The sequence below is a fragment of the Mobula birostris genome, chromosome 2, assembly GCF_030028105.1.
Source record: "Mobula birostris isolate sMobBir1 chromosome 2, sMobBir1.hap1, whole genome shotgun sequence".
NCBI classification, from domain to species: domain Eukaryota; kingdom Metazoa; phylum Chordata; class Chondrichthyes; order Myliobatiformes; family Myliobatidae; genus Mobula; species Mobula birostris.
This window is the reverse complement of record NC_092371.1, coordinates 179,064,198-179,082,312: the sequence shown is the minus strand read 5'-3', so window position 1 is coordinate 179,082,312 and position 18,115 is coordinate 179,064,198. Positions and strand designations below refer to the sequence as shown.

At 42.4% G+C, this 18,115-nt stretch overlaps 1 protein-coding gene across 2 annotated transcripts in view; it reads right to left on the bottom strand.

Annotated features, from left to right (window-relative positions):
* LOC140193944 (testis development-related protein) overlaps window positions 1-17,103 on the bottom strand; it is an 82,340-nt gene extending 65,237 nt beyond the window's left edge. The window contains exons 1-2 of one of the 2 annotated variants that reach the window (XM_072251143.1): window positions 16,790-17,103; window positions 15,901-15,960 (exon numbers count right to left, since the gene is read on the bottom strand). In XM_072251143.1, coding sequence (XP_072107244.1) covers window positions 15,901-15,960; window positions 16,790-16,861 — 132 coding nt within the window. In that variant the 5' untranslated portion in view covers window positions 16,862-17,103. The remainder of the gene's footprint in view (window positions 1-15,900; window positions 15,961-16,789) is intronic. The other variant, XM_072251144.1, reaches the window with a different exon arrangement.
* Window positions 17,104-18,115: the final 1,012 nt, after the last annotated feature.

Here is an 18,115-nt window from a genome sequence, read left to right as displayed (position 1 = left end):
TAAAATGGAGTGAAAAGTAGCAAATGCAATTTAATGCAGGCAATTGTGAGGTGTTGCACTTAGGAAGGACAAACCAGGGTACAACTTACACGGTGAACAGTAGGACACTGAGTAGTGCAGTAGAACAAAGGGATCTGGGAATACACATCCATAATTCCTTGAAAGATATGTCTCAGGTACATAGGGTTGTAAAGACAGCTTTTGGCACATTAGCCTTCATAAATTAAAGTACTGAGTACAGGAGTTGGGATGTTACGTTGAAGTTCTTTAAGACATTGGTGAGGCCTAATTTGGAGTATTGTGCCCAGTTTTGGTCACCTACCTACAAGAAAAATATCAATAAGAATGAAAGAGGGCTGAGAAAATCACAAGGATATTGCCAAGACTTGAGGACATGAGTTATAGTGAAAAGTTGAATAGCTTATAAAACTTTATTCCCTAGAGCAAAAGGGAATGAGGGGAGATTTGATAGAAGCATACAAAATTATGAGGAACATCGATAGGGTGAATGTAAGCAGGTATTTTCTACTGAGGATGGGTGAGAATAGAACTACAGGTCATCGGTTAAGGGTGAAACATAAGAGGGAACTTCTTCACTCAGAGGGTGGAAGAAGTGTGGAATGAGCTGCCACCAGAATTGGTGGATATGGGGTTGATTTTAACATTAGAGAAATTGGATAGCTACAGTACATGGATGGGAGGGGTAACGGAGGGCTGTGCTGCGGGTTCACGTTGATGCAACTAGACAGATTAATAGTTCAGCATGGACTAGATTGGCCAAAGGGCCTGTTTCTGTGCTATAGCACTCTATGACATGATAATTGAAAAAGAGTGAATTGAGAACTGTTCAAATGGATTCCACTTTAAAAACTCCAAGTCATTTTAATTTTTGTTGAAACATAACTTTATTTCAATCATAGAACTGCACAGCACAGAAACAGACCTGCTCACATCTATATGCCTCTTAAATACTGCTGCTTTGTCCATCTCCCCAGGCAACATGTTTCAGGCATTTACTATTCTCCATGTAAAAACAAAACATTTATACTCGATGTCCCAACCAATGAAGGCAAGTATGCCATATGCCCTTCTTACCATCATACAAAGTTGTTTAGCAACTTCTGGGGAGTTACAAACTTGCTCTCCCTGATCTGCGCTCTCATGGGTCCTGTAGACTTTGCTCTTGTACATTCCCTCCCAAGTGCAACACCCAACACTTGTCCAGATTAATCTTCTACCATTTCTTCACCCATATTTTCTACCAATCTATATCTTTTGGTAAAATGTTTAACTGATATTGAAATAGTCACTTTTTATAATCACAGAACTAATTTCTCTCATGAGAATCTTCCATCCTTCCTTTCCTTCATCAGCTTCCACCCTCAAACACCAAAACATAAACAAATTTCTCAGATGACAGCTAGTGCAGACACAACAGCAATTAACATCTGGCCACATTCAGACATTCGTGGTTTAGCAGCCAGCGCTTACTGGGTTTTATCTCAGGTGATCTGAGTAAAGTGGATAAATTACATTTTTTTAATCAAACCACATTCATTGTACAACTGCAGTGTTTTCAATATTTTCTTTAATCAGAGTGATATTTTACCCACTTGACAGTTCTATTGATGGACAGACACAAACACAGCCACACCAAAGCACAGAATGACTGCAACAATTTGGAACAATTTCCATCCATCTAGCTGCAGCACTTTCAATGACCCAAGGCACTTCAGATAAGTTCAAAACCTATACCTTCTGATTCAACAGCACTTTGATAATATTAGAGTTATTTTCTTACTCCAATCCATTTAGACAATGCAAATTGTCATCCTGAACAACCTCTTCATGGGGGGGGGGGGGGAATCACAAGCCTCGTATATCATTCCTAGGATTAGTACTAAATGCACTGTATTCAACATTGTAATTCACTCCAATAAGTTCAATTTATGACTGAACAATATAGTTTGCTTAGCATTACTGAATGGGAATGGGTATAGGGAGCAAGGTTTTTCATTAAGAGATGTGGCTTTGCTGACTGTCAGGATCTAATTGCCCTTAGGGTGGTGGTGATGAGGGATGGATATACCAATAATGCTGTTTGGGAGGGTTACAGGATTTTCTTCAATCATGGAGATGTATTGTATATGATATGTAGATTGAAGGGCAACTTCCATAAAGTAGCATTTGTTGCCCTTGTCCTTCTAGCTGGTGGAGGCTGTAGGATTGGAAGGTGCTGTCCAAGGAGACTAGTCAAGTTGCTACAGTGCATACTGTAAATGGTATAAACTGCTGCTCCTCTGCTTCAGTGATGTAACAAGTAAAAGTAGGCTGCTGGTTCTGTGTGCTGTAATGTTTCTTCAACACTGCTGGAGCTGCACACATCGTGGCAAGTGGAGGGTGTTCCTTCACTGGCTTGACTCCTAACTTAAGCCCTTAGATGGTAGGCAGGAGTTAGCTGTGTGCCAGCCATGATATTATAGATGTTATAAAATATATATGCATATATTTTATAAAATGTATAAATTATGTGTGTGTGTGTGTATATATATATATATAAATCACACACACATGCATATACACTAATGACTTGGATGAGATGCAGGTGGCATAATTAGTTTGCAGATGAAATCAAACTTTGTGGTATACTGAGCAATGAAGGCAGCTATATAAGATTATAACATAATATTGATCAACTGGGAAAGTGTGAAAAGGAATGGCAGATGGAAGCTACTCAGACAAGTACAAAGTGCCGTATTTTGGGAAGTTAAACCAGGTCAGAACTAACACAAAGAATGGCAGGACCCTGGGGAATAGAAACCTGAGGAACAAGGATGTACTACCATGAAAACCATAGTACAGTTCAGACACTGTGGTGAAAAATCATGCTCACCTTCATCAGACTTTGTACTGACAGTGCAAGAGTTGGGACATAATTTTATACTGGCACAAAACTTTGGGTATCATGTGCAGTTCTGGTTTCCAAGCTTTCCTGTAATGTGGCAAGTTTTATGGATGACAATCATCTTTCCTGGTGATAGGTATGATTACAGCCAGCAAAATCCAATAACTGTCATCAACATGGCCATGTGTTTTTCTACTTCATATTATGTCACAATAATTCACCACAAATCCAGAATATATTGTAAAACTGTATTCTCCCCCAGTACTAATCCCTTTCCATCAGCATGGTATTTTACTCTCATATCCTTTCTTTCACCTTCTAATCCTCGCCTGATTGCCATGCCCTCATTAAACATTTTGGTCATTTTCTGCCCATTTCAAAAACGCTTCTAATTTTCAAGTATATTACTCCTTGTTCCAACATTACAAGCCTCATCTTGAGCATACTTAATCTCTATCATTATAAAATATTGCTACACAACTTGTTGATGCCAAAATAAAAATTATGAAGAAAAAAATAAAATACAGGTTTTACCATTGCTACCTCCAAGTGTAATAAACTTTGACCTGTAATTTTCTCAAATAGCAGTCGCGTTATGAGACAGCTGGATAGCCAACTCCATGCTGACCAAAGGGAAGTAAAGAAAGTGTGTCAATGCTTTTAAAGAAATCTCATCTAGGGTACAGATAACCAAGAACAGGTTTTATTGCAAACAAAGTGAAGATGAAAGTGTGGCATATAGGATGCATAATCTCTTCCCAGGAGTAATATCCCCCAAACCCACTCCTCCATCCCCTGGAGAAGCCCCAAGAATGCCCTGTTGGTCAGCTACAACCAGGATTCACAAATTCAGGGGCCAGTGAACATACTTATCAACTCAGAGAAACCGATTGATAAGGATGTTCTCCTACATAAAAAAAAGGGAGGCTTCTTTAAATTAACATTATATCGTAGAGAGGAGTACTGCAAACTATTACTCACAGATTTCATTGTTTCAATAAGCTGTGAACATTGTTGACGTCAGCAAATGCAGCAGTAGGTGAAACTTGTTTTTTTAGGGAAAGTAACACTTAGTGCCGCCTGGTCCAATATCCAAAAGGGCAGGACTTCCTCTGAAAATGGACACCAACACTTGAAGATAGCCCATTTCCACTGGTACCACTGCCTCTTGGGTTATTCAGTCTCTCTTGATCTCTACCTTATCACAGCACACTCATTCCCTTTGAGCCTAAAACAGGTTTGATTTCTCATATCTCAGTTCAACTGAATGATCACCAACTTAAAGTATTACCTGTTTCTCACAGTCTGGGGTCTTGGCCAAGTGGTAACCACCTCGATCTTAGCTGGATCTATAGCTACTCCATACCGTGAGACCATGTGCCCAACATAGCTAACACGACGTTTGGCAGAACTGGCACTTGTCCAGGGAACGTTTTAACCTTTCAGCAGCCTCGCTTCGTGTTCTTCCAAGGTGGATCCAAATACTATGAGGTCATCCAGATTTACCAATACTCAGCAAGTTCATAACTCCCACCGCCTTCACCATGACCCACTGGAAGGTTGTAGGAGCCCCTGAGATGCCCTGGGGCACCCTTTTGAACTGGAAAAATCTCAGGGGACATATAAATGCCATTTTCTCTTTGTCGACCTCACTCATGGGGATCTGGTAATATCCACTCCTCAAGTCCAGCACACTGAACCACTTCACACCATTCAGGCAGGCCAGTGCGTCTTCAATCCTCGGGTCAGTATACTGGTCAGGGATGGTGCGCCTGTTCAGAGTTCTATAGTCCACACACATCCATACCTTCCCATCCTTCTTTCAGGCCACTACTATTAGGGACGCATAGGGGCTTCAGGACTCGATGATGATCCCAGCTTCCTTCAACTTACATAAATGCTGTCGAACGCCCTCCCCCTCTGCAGGCAACCTTTCTCTGAACGGGATATCCTCAGTCACCCGGATAGTGTGACGTGTGCCCTTGGAACAACCCACATCAAACTCGTTAGTCGAAAAGACACCTTCCAGCTTCAACATCTTCTCCACGAACCCCCTCTTCCAACCTGAAGGAACTGGGGTGTCCCTGAAGTTGAATGACTCAGCAGTCAACTTTTCCCCCTTTTCCAAAAGTTTTTCCCCATCGTGTCTCATGGGGGCACTAGACATTACCGTCACCAGGAACAGACGTGCCACAGGCATCCCCCTCTTTGTAGTGTTCCTGACAGTCACTGCCAATTTGCTTGCCTGCACAACTGAGGGCTTCTGCAATTCGGGCCTCACCAGGACCCCAGTAGGAAATTCCAACTTCCCTTCGTGGTTTTCCGGAGCGTCCACTGAGGGCTTTGACCTCAGGGATTCCAGGAAATATGGGGGTCCCCATCACTCTTGCTACTTCCCCGGGCCGTACTACTATTGGCTTCGACTGGGTAAACCAAGAGTCCCTCGTCTTTTTCACCCAGAGAGTGGTGGATATATGGAATGCTCTGCCCCAGAAGGCTGTGGAGGCCAAGTCTCTGGATGCTTTCAAGAAAGAAATGGATAGAGCTCTCAAAGATAGCGGAATCAAAGGCTATGGGCATAAGGCAGGAACTGGATACTGATTGTGGATGATCAGCCATGATCATAGTGAATGGCGGTGCTGGCTCAAAGGGTCGAATGGCCTACTCCTGCACCTATTGTCTATTGTCTAGATTCGGTATCCAGCCTAATGCAGCCATGTACTTCCTCAAAAGCAGCTCAAAACACCGGGTGCATGGACAACGTTCCCAGAAAGCTTTCGCCAGCCTTCTCCTTGCAGTCCCCCATGAGCCTCCTCACAAAAGGAGTGTTTGTCCCACCAGAAATGAAACGCCACCCTTCTCAACATGGTCCGGACAAACCAGCACGAATGTATCAAGGACCTCAATCACTCCCACATCGACCTCCGAGAACTCCAACTTCACTGACAAATAACTGCTGTACGGATAATCACTAGCACCAAGCCCTCAGGTCTCCAGTGCCCTGAATGGTGTCAAGGGTAAATGCTTCAGATACCAGTTGTAGAATGAACGGTACAACATGACCTGTGATCCGGTGCAGAGTATGGCTTTAGCATAAATACCCTCTATCCCTAGCGACACACTGGAGCATGGTCCCACTAAGCCTTCAGGAATAGGGTCTTTCACTTTCTGGGGTTCCTTGGTACATTGCTGGGAATGACCTCACTGGGTCTCCTCTAAGTTTTCCCAACGACCCTCTCTACTTAGGTACCCGGGGGCTCACTCTCCTGGCATGACACCTGGGGGATCTGACTCCCATCAGCTCTATCATATGGTGGGGGGGGGGGGGTCACACCCGCTGATAACAGCCAACATATCTCCGTTCTCAACTCTGCTACAGTCTCCTCTATTGCTCCCAGGGTAGGCTAACTGTGGTCACTTCACCGCAGGGGACTACTACCGAGGACTGTACCCTGCTGACGGAGCCCTCCCACGCCTCCAATGCGTTCTCCTCTTCCTGTACCTCTCTGATCAGCTCAAAAAAAGATGGAGGGGGGAGCGTCTTACGAGACTGTCGGAGACCCAAAGCAATCACTCCTGGGACTGGGTGCCCCTGGCTATCTGGTCCATTCTTAACTGATCCACCTCAGCTGCCTGAATGACCCTTCTGCACTGCAAGCAATTTAACTGCCTCTCTAGCTGAAAAATAAAAGCAGTAAGCTTTTCCCCCTTCTTCTGGCACATATTCTGAAACCCCACGAGCTCCGTGGGGCTTCCTGTCGGGCCAAAAGTATTGTCCCGTGCTTGCATGTAATTGCCAGCTGTCGCTACGGGATACCACTACCTGACGGCTCTCACAACGTCAGCGGCCCGCCCACTCAAACTCTCAACCAATCTCTGTCGCTTTATGTCATCAGAGCACTGCCACTCAACTAACAACTGAGAGGTCTGCTCTGTCCAATTCTCATACTCCTCCTCCCCTTTAGGAGTAGGCATTATTCCAGAGAATAGGCGGAGCCTACCATAGCAGGGACATGGACCCTGATTTTTCCATTTATTCGCCAGAGGGGCAAGGGCAGATACTAACTCAGAATTCTCACTCTTCACTGGAGGACGTGAACTAATTAGACATTCCAAATCTGACCACTCCTTCCCCCTCACTCCTCAGAAATGATAGAACCTTGTCTTTGAAACCACCGCCCACAGCTACTGTTACATCAGCGCTGGTCTGCATTAAAACCAGAGCTGCGCCCGCCATTTCATCAAACCTCTGCTCACAATCGCAACTTTAACAGTACTTAACAGGCGAATTAACAATTCATCCGGAGTATGAATATCTACCACACTTAGGGTAATCACACAGCATCCAACGGAATCAAGCCCGGATGAGCCCCACAATTGTAACTCTCACTCCAGCTAGCGGCTCAATATAGGGGATGATAGCCCCTCGGCCCGGCCAAACTTAAGAAATCTTGTTTGGGTAGATGCTGTGCAATGTGTCCACTGTTACAAATTAGTACTACAAAATAACATGAACAGTACACAATCTGCGATAAAACGACTGAGCTTTATAATTCTAAATTTGCCTATATGGTTAGTAAAGAAAACAAAAGAAAAAGGGTCCATTCTCATGAAACAGTCTAATGCACAATGTTGGAGCTCACTGATAAGGTTGTTCGTTCACTATCAACCTCCTCTGATTGTCGCTGATCATCAGACACTCATTCCACGTCCACTCCGTCCTGTGGTCTACCAACTCTCTCCATTCGCGTCTTCTCTCCTCATCGCTCCCCGGCAAAAGATCGCAAATTCCCAGCTCCCACTCAAGAAAGAACAACATCCCGCTCATTGGCTAACATGCCCCGTTATCTCTAGTCATAACCCAAACATTTCTGCTACAGAGAAACCATTATCTCAGCAGTGGAATATTACAGAGAACCCATTACATTAGCAGTGAAACCTTACAGCATGTTACACCTATTCTAGAAACTGCTTAGAATTAAACTACTGCATAGCCCTCTATTTATCTAAGCTCCATGTACCTATCTAGGAGTCACCTAAAAGACCCTACTGTATCTTCCTCCAACACCATCGCCAGTAGTGCATTCCACACACCAACCAATCTCCATGTGAAAAACTTACCCCTGGCATCCCCTCTGTACCTACTTCCAAGCACCTTAAAACTACACCCCCTTGTGCTAGCCATTTCAGCCCTGGGTAAAAGCCTCTGGCTGTCCACATGATCAATGCCCCTGATCATCTTATACACCTCTATCAGGTCACCTCTCATCTTCCGTCGCTCCAAGGAGAAAAGGTGAAGTTCACTCACCCTATTCTCATAAAGCACATTTTCCAATCCAAGCAACATCCTTGTAAATCTCCCCTGCACTCTTTCTATGCTTTCTATGTATGGCATATGTATGCTTCATCAGAAATGGAAGTTTATGAAGAGGTTCTCTTTTGTAAAAAGTTAAAACAAATATCAACGGAGAATCAATCTACGACAAGATCAAAATGTATATTGAGGATTAAAAGTATTCTGATTAGGAGCATGATTTCTTGTGCAACAGATAGAGCATCATATATGCCATTCTGGTTTAATGGTATTTATGAAAAAAGAAATCCCAAGTCTGTTGCAATCCGTTGCGTAATTTATCGTCAACATCTTGTAGCCAAAAACACTCAGCCAGCGACTTTTTTCAAGCATGACTCCTGTAGTGTCTGCTATCAACAAAATTAAAGTCCATCCATTAAATATAATATTTTGCCAGTAATGGCAAGATAGCGGTGAAGAGCTTGAATGCTTGCTTCTTCACACTGGTGCGTTGGCTATCAAAAGGCTGCTGCTTAAAACGTTTCTTTGATTTTTTGACACTGTGTTGATTTTTTTGCTCAAAGTCAACAAAAGCTTGGGAAACAAGATTGAACTTCTACGTGGAGGTACGGTATTCCTAGCCAATCTGTATGACAAAATAAATATTCTCAATATGAAACTGCAAGGCGAGAATTTCAAGTTAATCCACACAAAAAGTGTACTGTTCACTTTCATCAAAAAATTATAAATATACAAACCAAAATATTAGGAGAAGAATGTTCTTGCAGTGTCCCTGTATGGAAGGTATGGCACTCTCTTTCATAAATGGCTATTTTCAAGAGTACTGCCTACACCTGCAGTCACAGAAGAAGGATTTTCAGAATCAATTTAATAATTTAAACAATCTGGAAATTCCGGACTGGGTAATTAACCCATTTCTTTGCAAGGTGGAAGATCAGGAAGAGAGCTTGCAAGAAGAACTTAACAAAAATTCAGAATGAAGAAGAAACAAAAATGCTTTTCAAAAATGTCGGCTTTTGTGGTATGTGGTTATGTTGCCATACGAGGTTTCCTGGTCTTTGGAGAAGAGCCAAACTGCCCCTCATTGCTTTTCCATTCTCCTACCTTGTTCAAAGGGATGTCAGTGCAGTGAACCACATACTCACAAAAAGATACCACTTGGACATTGTTACACGTAAGGACTTAAGGCTTTTGCTGTCACAATTTGAATTAAGTATTTCAATGCTTGCTAAAAACCACCAAGCTCAAGGTTTACATTGATACTGAAGCTGCTCTACAGTGCACAGTTACTGTGTGAGCTAGGCTTAAAGACAAATACAAATTTAAAGCAGAATCATTTTGCTCATGTTAGCATATGGTAGACATGTCTTCACACTATGGGGGTGCTAGAAAGTACACTGTGCCTAAGAGGGACGCTGGCAAGAATGAAGGTGCTTTGGGGGGGCATTTGCAAGTATGAAAGTGCTTTAGGGGACATTGGGCTAAAAAGTAGTAGGGAAATATTGCTCTAAACCTATGACCTCTAACTCTAGTTTCACCCAACTTGAGGGGAAAAACCTCCAAAAAAAAAATCACTATCCATCACCATCTATCCTCTACAATTTTGTATACCTCTGTAAGATCTCCCCTCATTCACCTACACTCCAGTGAATAAAATCCTAACCTATTCAGCCTTTCCCTGTAACTGATGTCCTTGAGTCACAGCATGATCTAACTTTTACTTGATATAATTTTTCTCACAATGCTCTGAAAGGAACATTGTTTGTGGAATGCTGCAAACCCCTGCACTACTGATGCATGTTCATTCAATTCCCAAAGGAATCTCACAATCAAATTTCAAGAGTGGTGCAGTATGACTGGCTATATTTCTACTCCATAAAACACATTATACTAAAAAAAGAAAACACAGTAGTAAAAAAAAAATTCTGAATTTCAAGTCTGGTCTTTTCTAATGTTAGATACCACACAGTGTGTTACTACAAAATAATTTCTTTTGTAATGCATTTGGTATTGGATGTAGGAAATATGCCAGCTATTTTGTGCACAGCAAGCTTCACCACAAAGTGAAATTATAATGATCTGGTCAGTCGTTTCTTCTGTTGTTCATTGAGATACAAGCATTTCCCAGTATACATGGGATAAAATCCTTGCTCTTCTTATTGAAGAATGTACCAAAGGGACAACTTCTTCATGCAGTGGGTGACATGCATAGGGAATGAGCTGCCAAAGGAACAGGGGTGTAATAATGGAAAATAGTGTCTATGGCAAGCAATGAAATTGCGCCCCTGTCCAAACATCTGACACCCATCTTTTAGATAACTTTACCATAATATCAGCTCAAAAATACAAGTCAAGCTCGTTAATCTTTTAATTATGGCACTACATGAAAATTATAACTGCACCTTCCTTGCTTTCACTGATGCAAATCGGTCTATGATGTGATCAAAGTCAGCTTTTTCAAGTTTCTTCTCTTTCTACACTCAGCACTGCAATATCACAGAGTCTACCTTAACCCATGGAGGCTCTAAAGTATGAAAGTATTAGTTTTAACTTGCTGAATGATCTCTCACAGCTGGCGATGGAAACTGCAAATGGTTAGCAATATCTGAATAGCAATGCGAATATTGGGGAAGACGCTCTCATCTCTATACTGAACAATAAATTCAAGAAGCTCTTCAGGTCTTGATATTTTCATGTTGACCCCCCTTGACAGCAACATTCTGCAATCCAAAATTTCTTCATATAGCTGCTATCCATCAAAATCAGAGCTGTACAATTCGCCCAAATTTTCGCACTCGAGATCGAGATGGAACCCAAGCTTGGCGTCAGTGTCATGCAAACGAGCAAACCTTTCATCCATTTCTCTGTGAAGACGGTTGAGTGTTCCCTTCATGACTCTTTCCATTTCCTCCTTAGCTGTTAACCCAGTGTCTCTTGAGTTCTCATCAGCCATTTGTTTTTTTCGTCTCTGACGCCTTTCAACTTTAATATTCCATTCGTGACAGAGATAGACTCCTCCTTCAAGTGACTCACTGACCAACACTTCCTCTTTCGTCATATAAATGATCTCGGAGGGCTTTCAAATTCAGGGCAGCACTGTGGAAGTTCATGCTAGGATCCTGCAGCCTTTGAATACCATCAATGCAAATGAGTACTTTGTTCCAAAATCCTAGCAAAATCAGAAAACAGTAACTCAACATGCGGTTGTACAGCTGCCTTGCGTCACTTCTCGTTTCACTGGTCTTATTTTCATTGTCTATCTTGTGTCCCGGAGAACTTGAAGTATCTCCTCAAGGTACTTGTTGACGGGCTTCATTGCTCTGTCCTTGCACTCCACCTGGTTTCGGACTCCGACTTAACAACCACAGGGATGCTTTCCCAGTGCTGTGTTGAACAATAGAAAAACACGTTGAGCTTCGATGGTTCCAATAAACGTGACCATCATTGTATCCTGCTTGGCTGCATGTACACCCACCAAGCTAAGTGAGTGATTGTTGCGCACACAACACTTATTCTTTGATGAACACCACTTCTGTGTCCAGCCATCACCGCGGGGTTGTCATAGCACTATGACCGACGATCTTGTAGCTCCATTTCGTCCTTCTCTAACTGTTTCAAGATGTCTTCAACCAAGCTCTCAGGATCCTTCTGGCTTATCTGGATAAAACCAAGGAAGGACTCTCTAACACGGACTGTTTTCCTCTGAAAATCAACTTCCACATACCTCACTACTTCTGACATCTGCTCATCATGTGGATGAATTCGTTCTGGACACCCAGTGAAAGATAAGACGTGGATCCAGGATGACTTTCTAAATGAGTGAGGTGTTCTTTTATGACAGGGTCAAAGATGGCCAGTAGTTTCAGTAAGCCAAGGGAATTTCCTGCGTTGGGGTCATCGTCTAGCTGAAGTGACTCGCTATGTCCTTGCAAAGTCAGGTCCTGAGTTTCAAGGAATTTTATGCAATGAAGGAGTCTCGTCAAGATATCACACCACTTCTGCTTTTTCTTCTCAATCTGTGTCTGAAATATCGTGTCAATAACTCCTCTGTTTCCAGCTAATTTTCTTTCCATTTATTTCCACTGTGTGAAGCATTCCCGATGATTCTTGGCATTTTCATGAACACAAATCCTTTCAGGTGCTTTCCACAGGTTGAATCCACGTTCTTGCTCCTTTGAGGATTGATGGCCTGACCAGGAATAGAGAAGACAACAGATACAAAATGCAGACTTTTTAGAAGGGGAATAGATCAGCCATGAGCGAGTCACTTCCTCACCACGACCATTTCCCAATTTCCTCTTGAATCAAGTTTTGTTCACTGAGCGGTTATTTGTTGGTAGGAAAGGCCCCTCATTGTTCTGAAAATACTTTGAACCCAGCTTTATTATTTCTGTTCTCAACGCGTCAGGCAGAATTGCTTTTCCAGTATCCTTGTTGAACTTCAGAAGCCCAACGTCATGCTGTTCAATCGCTTCTGGTATGACAGTTCGAGGCTCTTTGACACCATCCAGTTCACTAGGTTCAGTGTCGTCAGGTTCAATCTCGTCACGTAACATCTCGTCAATAAACTCAACATCACCACCACCACCATCATCTTCCCCTCCTGTCATGTCCACGTTCTCTGTGGCAGCCTCACTCTTAATCTCATCATACACGGATTTATCTGACTTGACTTCCTCCTCGGCTTGTGACGCACTTGTACTTGATCCACCTTCAGATTCTAACAAACTTGTAGCAGGTGCAAGCCACTCCATGGAATGTGTCCAACTACTTGTTCGGGGTTTTTCAAAGAAGGGCATGAAGAACTTGCTCGACTTCTTGGCTTCCTCCGCCTCCAACTTTTGTCTCTATCGTCCTTCAGTTCCACTTTCGTTCTTCTTCGTGAAGAAATGTTTCATGGTCTTCTTACACAATGCTCTGAAATAAGGCCATCCTAGTGCTTCTCACCCAATATAATCAAAGACAGATCATATATCAGAAGAAAATTCTTTTTTCACTATCCGAGGATGACTTGTCTGACTTCAATAGAAACTGCTCAGTGGCACCCCCTTCAAGTGGCGCCCAGGGCACGTGCCATACCTTAGATACGCCACTGCAAAGGAAGTAGTTGAGACAGGAACAATAAACACATTTAAAAGGCACTTGGACATGTAACCAGACAGCAAACATGAGAAAATCTGCAGATGCTGGAAATCCAAAGCAAAATCTAAACCTGGTCTGCTGAGCTCCTCCAGCATTGTGTGTGTTGCTACGTACATGGATAGGAAAGGTTCAGAAGTATGTGAGCCAAACTCAGGTAAATGGGACTAACTTAGATGAGTATCCTAGCTGGCATGGACAAATTTCTAAATAGAACTTTGTTTTACTCCCACCTGCAACAGTAGATAGAGCCTCAGTTCAACTTTTCATTTGAAAGAAAGAACCTCCAAATATGTACCATTCTTTAGCATTGCAGTGAATCGTCTGCCTGGATTTTTTTTTGGTTTATATCATTGACTGGGGTTTGACCTCACACCTCAAGCCCTAAACCTACAAAATCCAGATACCAGGAATAGGTAAATAAACAAATCATCAGTGAAAGTAACTTAATTCATTATGAACCACTGCTGTTTCCAGATATCAGAAAACAATTTTAATCCAATGTTCTTAATCGGTTCAAGATCAAAAATTTCATGTTATAAAAAAGCTTCTCTCTCTTAGCTTTTCATGGAGTTGCCATTATTCAAATAAGGGGCGGCACAGTAGCGCAGTGGTTAGTGTAATGATACTAGAGTGCCAACAATCCGGGTTCAATTCCTTTGCTATTTGTAAGGAGCTTGCACATTCTCCCCATGACCACGTGCTGCTCCAGTTGGCAGACACATTCCAAAGTTGTATGGTTTAGTAGATTAACTGGTCACATCGGTGCAACTGGGTGGCACAGGCTCATTGAGCCGGAAGGGGCTGTTATCGTGCTAGATGACTAAACAAATAGATAAATAAATACTATTATCTCAAGCCCCGGACTGCTCTCTCTGATGGACATAAAACATCCCCAGGCATTATTCTGAAAGAGTGGTGCTATTTTTAGAGAATGTTTTCCATTATGTAGACTCTATGACATAATTGATATTATCAAAACGAATCACCTAGTCATTTTTCACAAGACTGTTGTGGAAGCTTGCACTGGGTCAATTAGCTTCCACATTAAAAGCAGCTATGCTTCAAAAGTTCTTGTTGGCAGTAAAATAAAATGAGATGTCGTAAGATCACCGAAGGCATTAACAGGACTGCACCTTTTTGTTTATTTCTCTACTTCAGAGGGAAAAATTTACATTGCGTGGTGTATGAATTAATTACAGGTTTTTCGCATTCTTGGAGTTTGCTTAGAAGTGATGGATGTAGACTCAATAATAACTTTCAAATAGTAAACTGAGTTAGAATCGGTCATAGTGCAATACAACAAAGACATGAATCCTTCAGCTTAACCAGTTCACACTAACTATGGTGCACATCGAACCAGTCTCAATTTCCTGTGCTTGGTTCATATTTCTATAAACCATGCCCCTCCAAGTCCCTATTCAAGTGCTTCTTAAAAAATATTATTGTAGCCACCTCAATGACTTCCTCTCTGTGGAAGTGTTCCTCCTCAGGTCCCCTTTAAATCTTTCTCTTCTCACCCTAAACATCTTCAGGTAATCCTATACCCTGGGGAGAATACTGTTACCATTCACCTCATCAATGCTTCTCATTATTTTAAACACATCTACAGGATTCAATGGTTCATTTTTAAAGGCTCAAAGGTTATTATCAAATTATGGACGCAGAATATAACTCTGAGATTCATCTTCTCCAGATAGCCATGAAATACAGAAGAAAGAAAGGACAACAACCCCATCCCCCCATAAAAAAGAAAAAGAAACAAAACTCAGAAACTCCAAACACCCCAACCTCTCCCTTGCACAAGAACTAACAGATTGCCTACCCAGAAAACAGCAGCTAAAACATCAAACCCCTAACCCCCCACGCAAAAGAAACAAACAGCAATTACATCAAACCCCCAACCTCCTCGCTCACACACAAACGAATTCACATTGCCCACACAGAAAAACACCAGCAAGAACATCAGACCCCAAATTCCCAACCCCACTCTTGCACATAAACTAACATGTCGCCACCCAGAAAACGGCAATAAGAAAGAAAACACAGAAAACTGAAGGAGGCCATATAAACTACAGACTTTACACTGTATATGAAGATTGTCTCTCATTCTCCCATGCTCCAAGAAATAAACATCAGCCAGCCTCTCCCTGTAACTCAGGCCCTCTCATCCAGCTAACAGCCCATTCTTGAATAATTCAATGAGAAAATATGTAAGAAAAGGTTTGCAGCAAAATGCAACAGGTACTACAAATATTCTACAGGGATTCGTCTATTCTACATTATCATTACTAATTCATAATATTGACCCTGTCATTATTAATTTATCACGTTGTTCAGTCTCCTCATAGCCTATTTCAACTGAGCCACTTGAGCACATAGATGAAATGAGCAACGTTTTTTTTACTAATTACTAAAGTTAAAATTTGTTCCGCTTAAGTAAGACTCGGCTTTAGCTGCAAAGACATAAGCCACATACACAGAAAACTTCAGAGCAATCAATTCAAAGCGAAAATAGTACTGAGTGAAAACAGATTCCTACCTTTGTAGCGAGCTGCGAGACAGAACTTGTAGCCTCTTCTGGAAGCAATGGATCCTTGCTCTGAAACAGGTCATGAAACAGATATTTCAACTATGTTACTGCTCACTGAAGAAGGCAATAGGCTCTCAACTGAATTAAGTACAAAAACTGAAAATCATCTGTAGCCAGATCTTAATAGTTAAAACAATGTTATTGCATCGGAAGGAAAAAAAAACAAATGCAATAAATAGTAAGCACCTAAAGCGTGCTAACGTTGCAGCTGTTTTTTTGGATATTTCATCTTTGTTTCACAGTATTTAGCTAGATAAAATGCTGAAGCAAAAATGCGCCGACTTTAACATTGATCTGCATGCAACCGAAAGACGACCGGCTTAACATCCTCGAAGATGCGATAGGAAACATAGCAATTGCGTCTTTTAATCGAATTCAATAAAGTACACTGTTCCTGTTAGTATCTATCCCTTTCACTACCAGATATCCTATACTAATATTGGCACTCTCCGACTCGTCGGTCAAGTCACAGAGCTGCATCGAATATTGCAGCCCAGTGGATACTTCTGCAGTGGGTTTCTCCCCTGGGGAACACTGGAGTGAGAGATCCCACCTCTCTGAGCTGGCGGAGTTCAAGGATACAAGTGTTCTTCGCATCGAGTGGCAATACGCATTCAACAACTTTCAATTATAATTGTCTTCACCTCATAGACACTACTCATAGGCCACTGCCTACACTGATCGTGATAGCTATACAAGGCCGGGCTGCACAAAGTTAGCCGGCATTTTCACAGCCGCCTTATAACGGACTTGCAGTCGGTGCCTTTGGTGTGGGTAGCGCCCATAGTGGAGTACACAGGAAAGAGCTAATGTCCTCCGCATTCCTGAGAAAACGTACCTTCGATACCTCCTGTGGTTTGTCGTCCTCGCAGTAAGAATCCTTTAGTCCTCTGTGCTTAATTTTCCACATTATTGGGCTGATCCTTTGGAGGAGAAGCAGACTGCTGAGTAATGGGGCGCGTGGGCTTTTTCTCGTTCCCTCTTCCTCTCCTGCACACCGGAGGCTACATCGAGTTCAAACTCCCAAAACAAAATACAGGAGGACGGGCAGCACCTTCCGAGACTCCGACAGACAGAAACCCGCCAGCCAGGAGCCAGCAGTTCAACGCTGCTCCCCAGCACTCTGCCTATCCGTCACGTGATTCACCGATGACAGTGTTTAGGAGGATTAGTTCGACCAATCGCCGCAAGATCAAGGGCGATCTTTGCTGCCAGCTTGCAGCCTCCAGGCTCCTGAGGGGGTGGGAGAGAAATCAAAGGGAAAATCTGGAAATAGCAGAGTTTCCCCTCTCCCATCCTCTCCTTTCCTTCCACTGCCTCCCCTTTTCTCACGCTCCCCCCCCCCCGGCTTTTTTTTTTACTCTCCACTCTCTTCTCGTCCCTCTCTTACCTTTCGTCTTTCTCGCACTTTCACTAACCGTGGGGACTGATTCAGCAAATACTGTTAGCAACGGGTATTTTAACTGGAGTTAAAGCGAACTTTTATTATTTTGTCTTTTGTTCTGGTAGCCACGGGTATTCTTTGGTGAACTCGCCCAAAACAAAATATCATTGTTTGGAAGTGGCACATTAAAGTTGCAGACTAAAAACACCTGTGACGTTCTTTTGTTTCGTTGGAATCTCCGAAAGAGCAAGAATGTATTATGCTTGTTAACTTCGACTACTTGTGCGCACTACCTGATCTTTTTCAGTGATATGCTCAGGCCAGAGTTCCTCCATAACACTTGTTTTGATACCATGTTTGCTGGAAAAAAAGGGGTGGAGAATTATAACTGCTGGTGGTGTTGGAGATTGTTATATAACTAATCTTGATCTTTTCCACAGCAGCCGTTCAGAAGATGGGTTGGGCATACAGTTAGCAGCTTCAGGATATCCGAGCAGGATGAAGATAAGATCAGAGAACCGTAGCGACGAATCAGATGATCAGAGTGTACCTGTTTATCCAAAGAACGTAGGGCAGATTTGTTTCACCCAGACATTTTTGCGAATCAGTTATACCCACAGACCAAAAAAGCAATTGGACTCAAAACTTTTATGGCACAATAAGTAAATCTGTTTACACTTTAAAAATTGATTATTTTTTGAAAATCCAATTGTGAAATTGACTCAAGCATTTATTCTGTTGTTTTGCTGCCAAACTAATGAAAGAACTGGAATTCAGCTG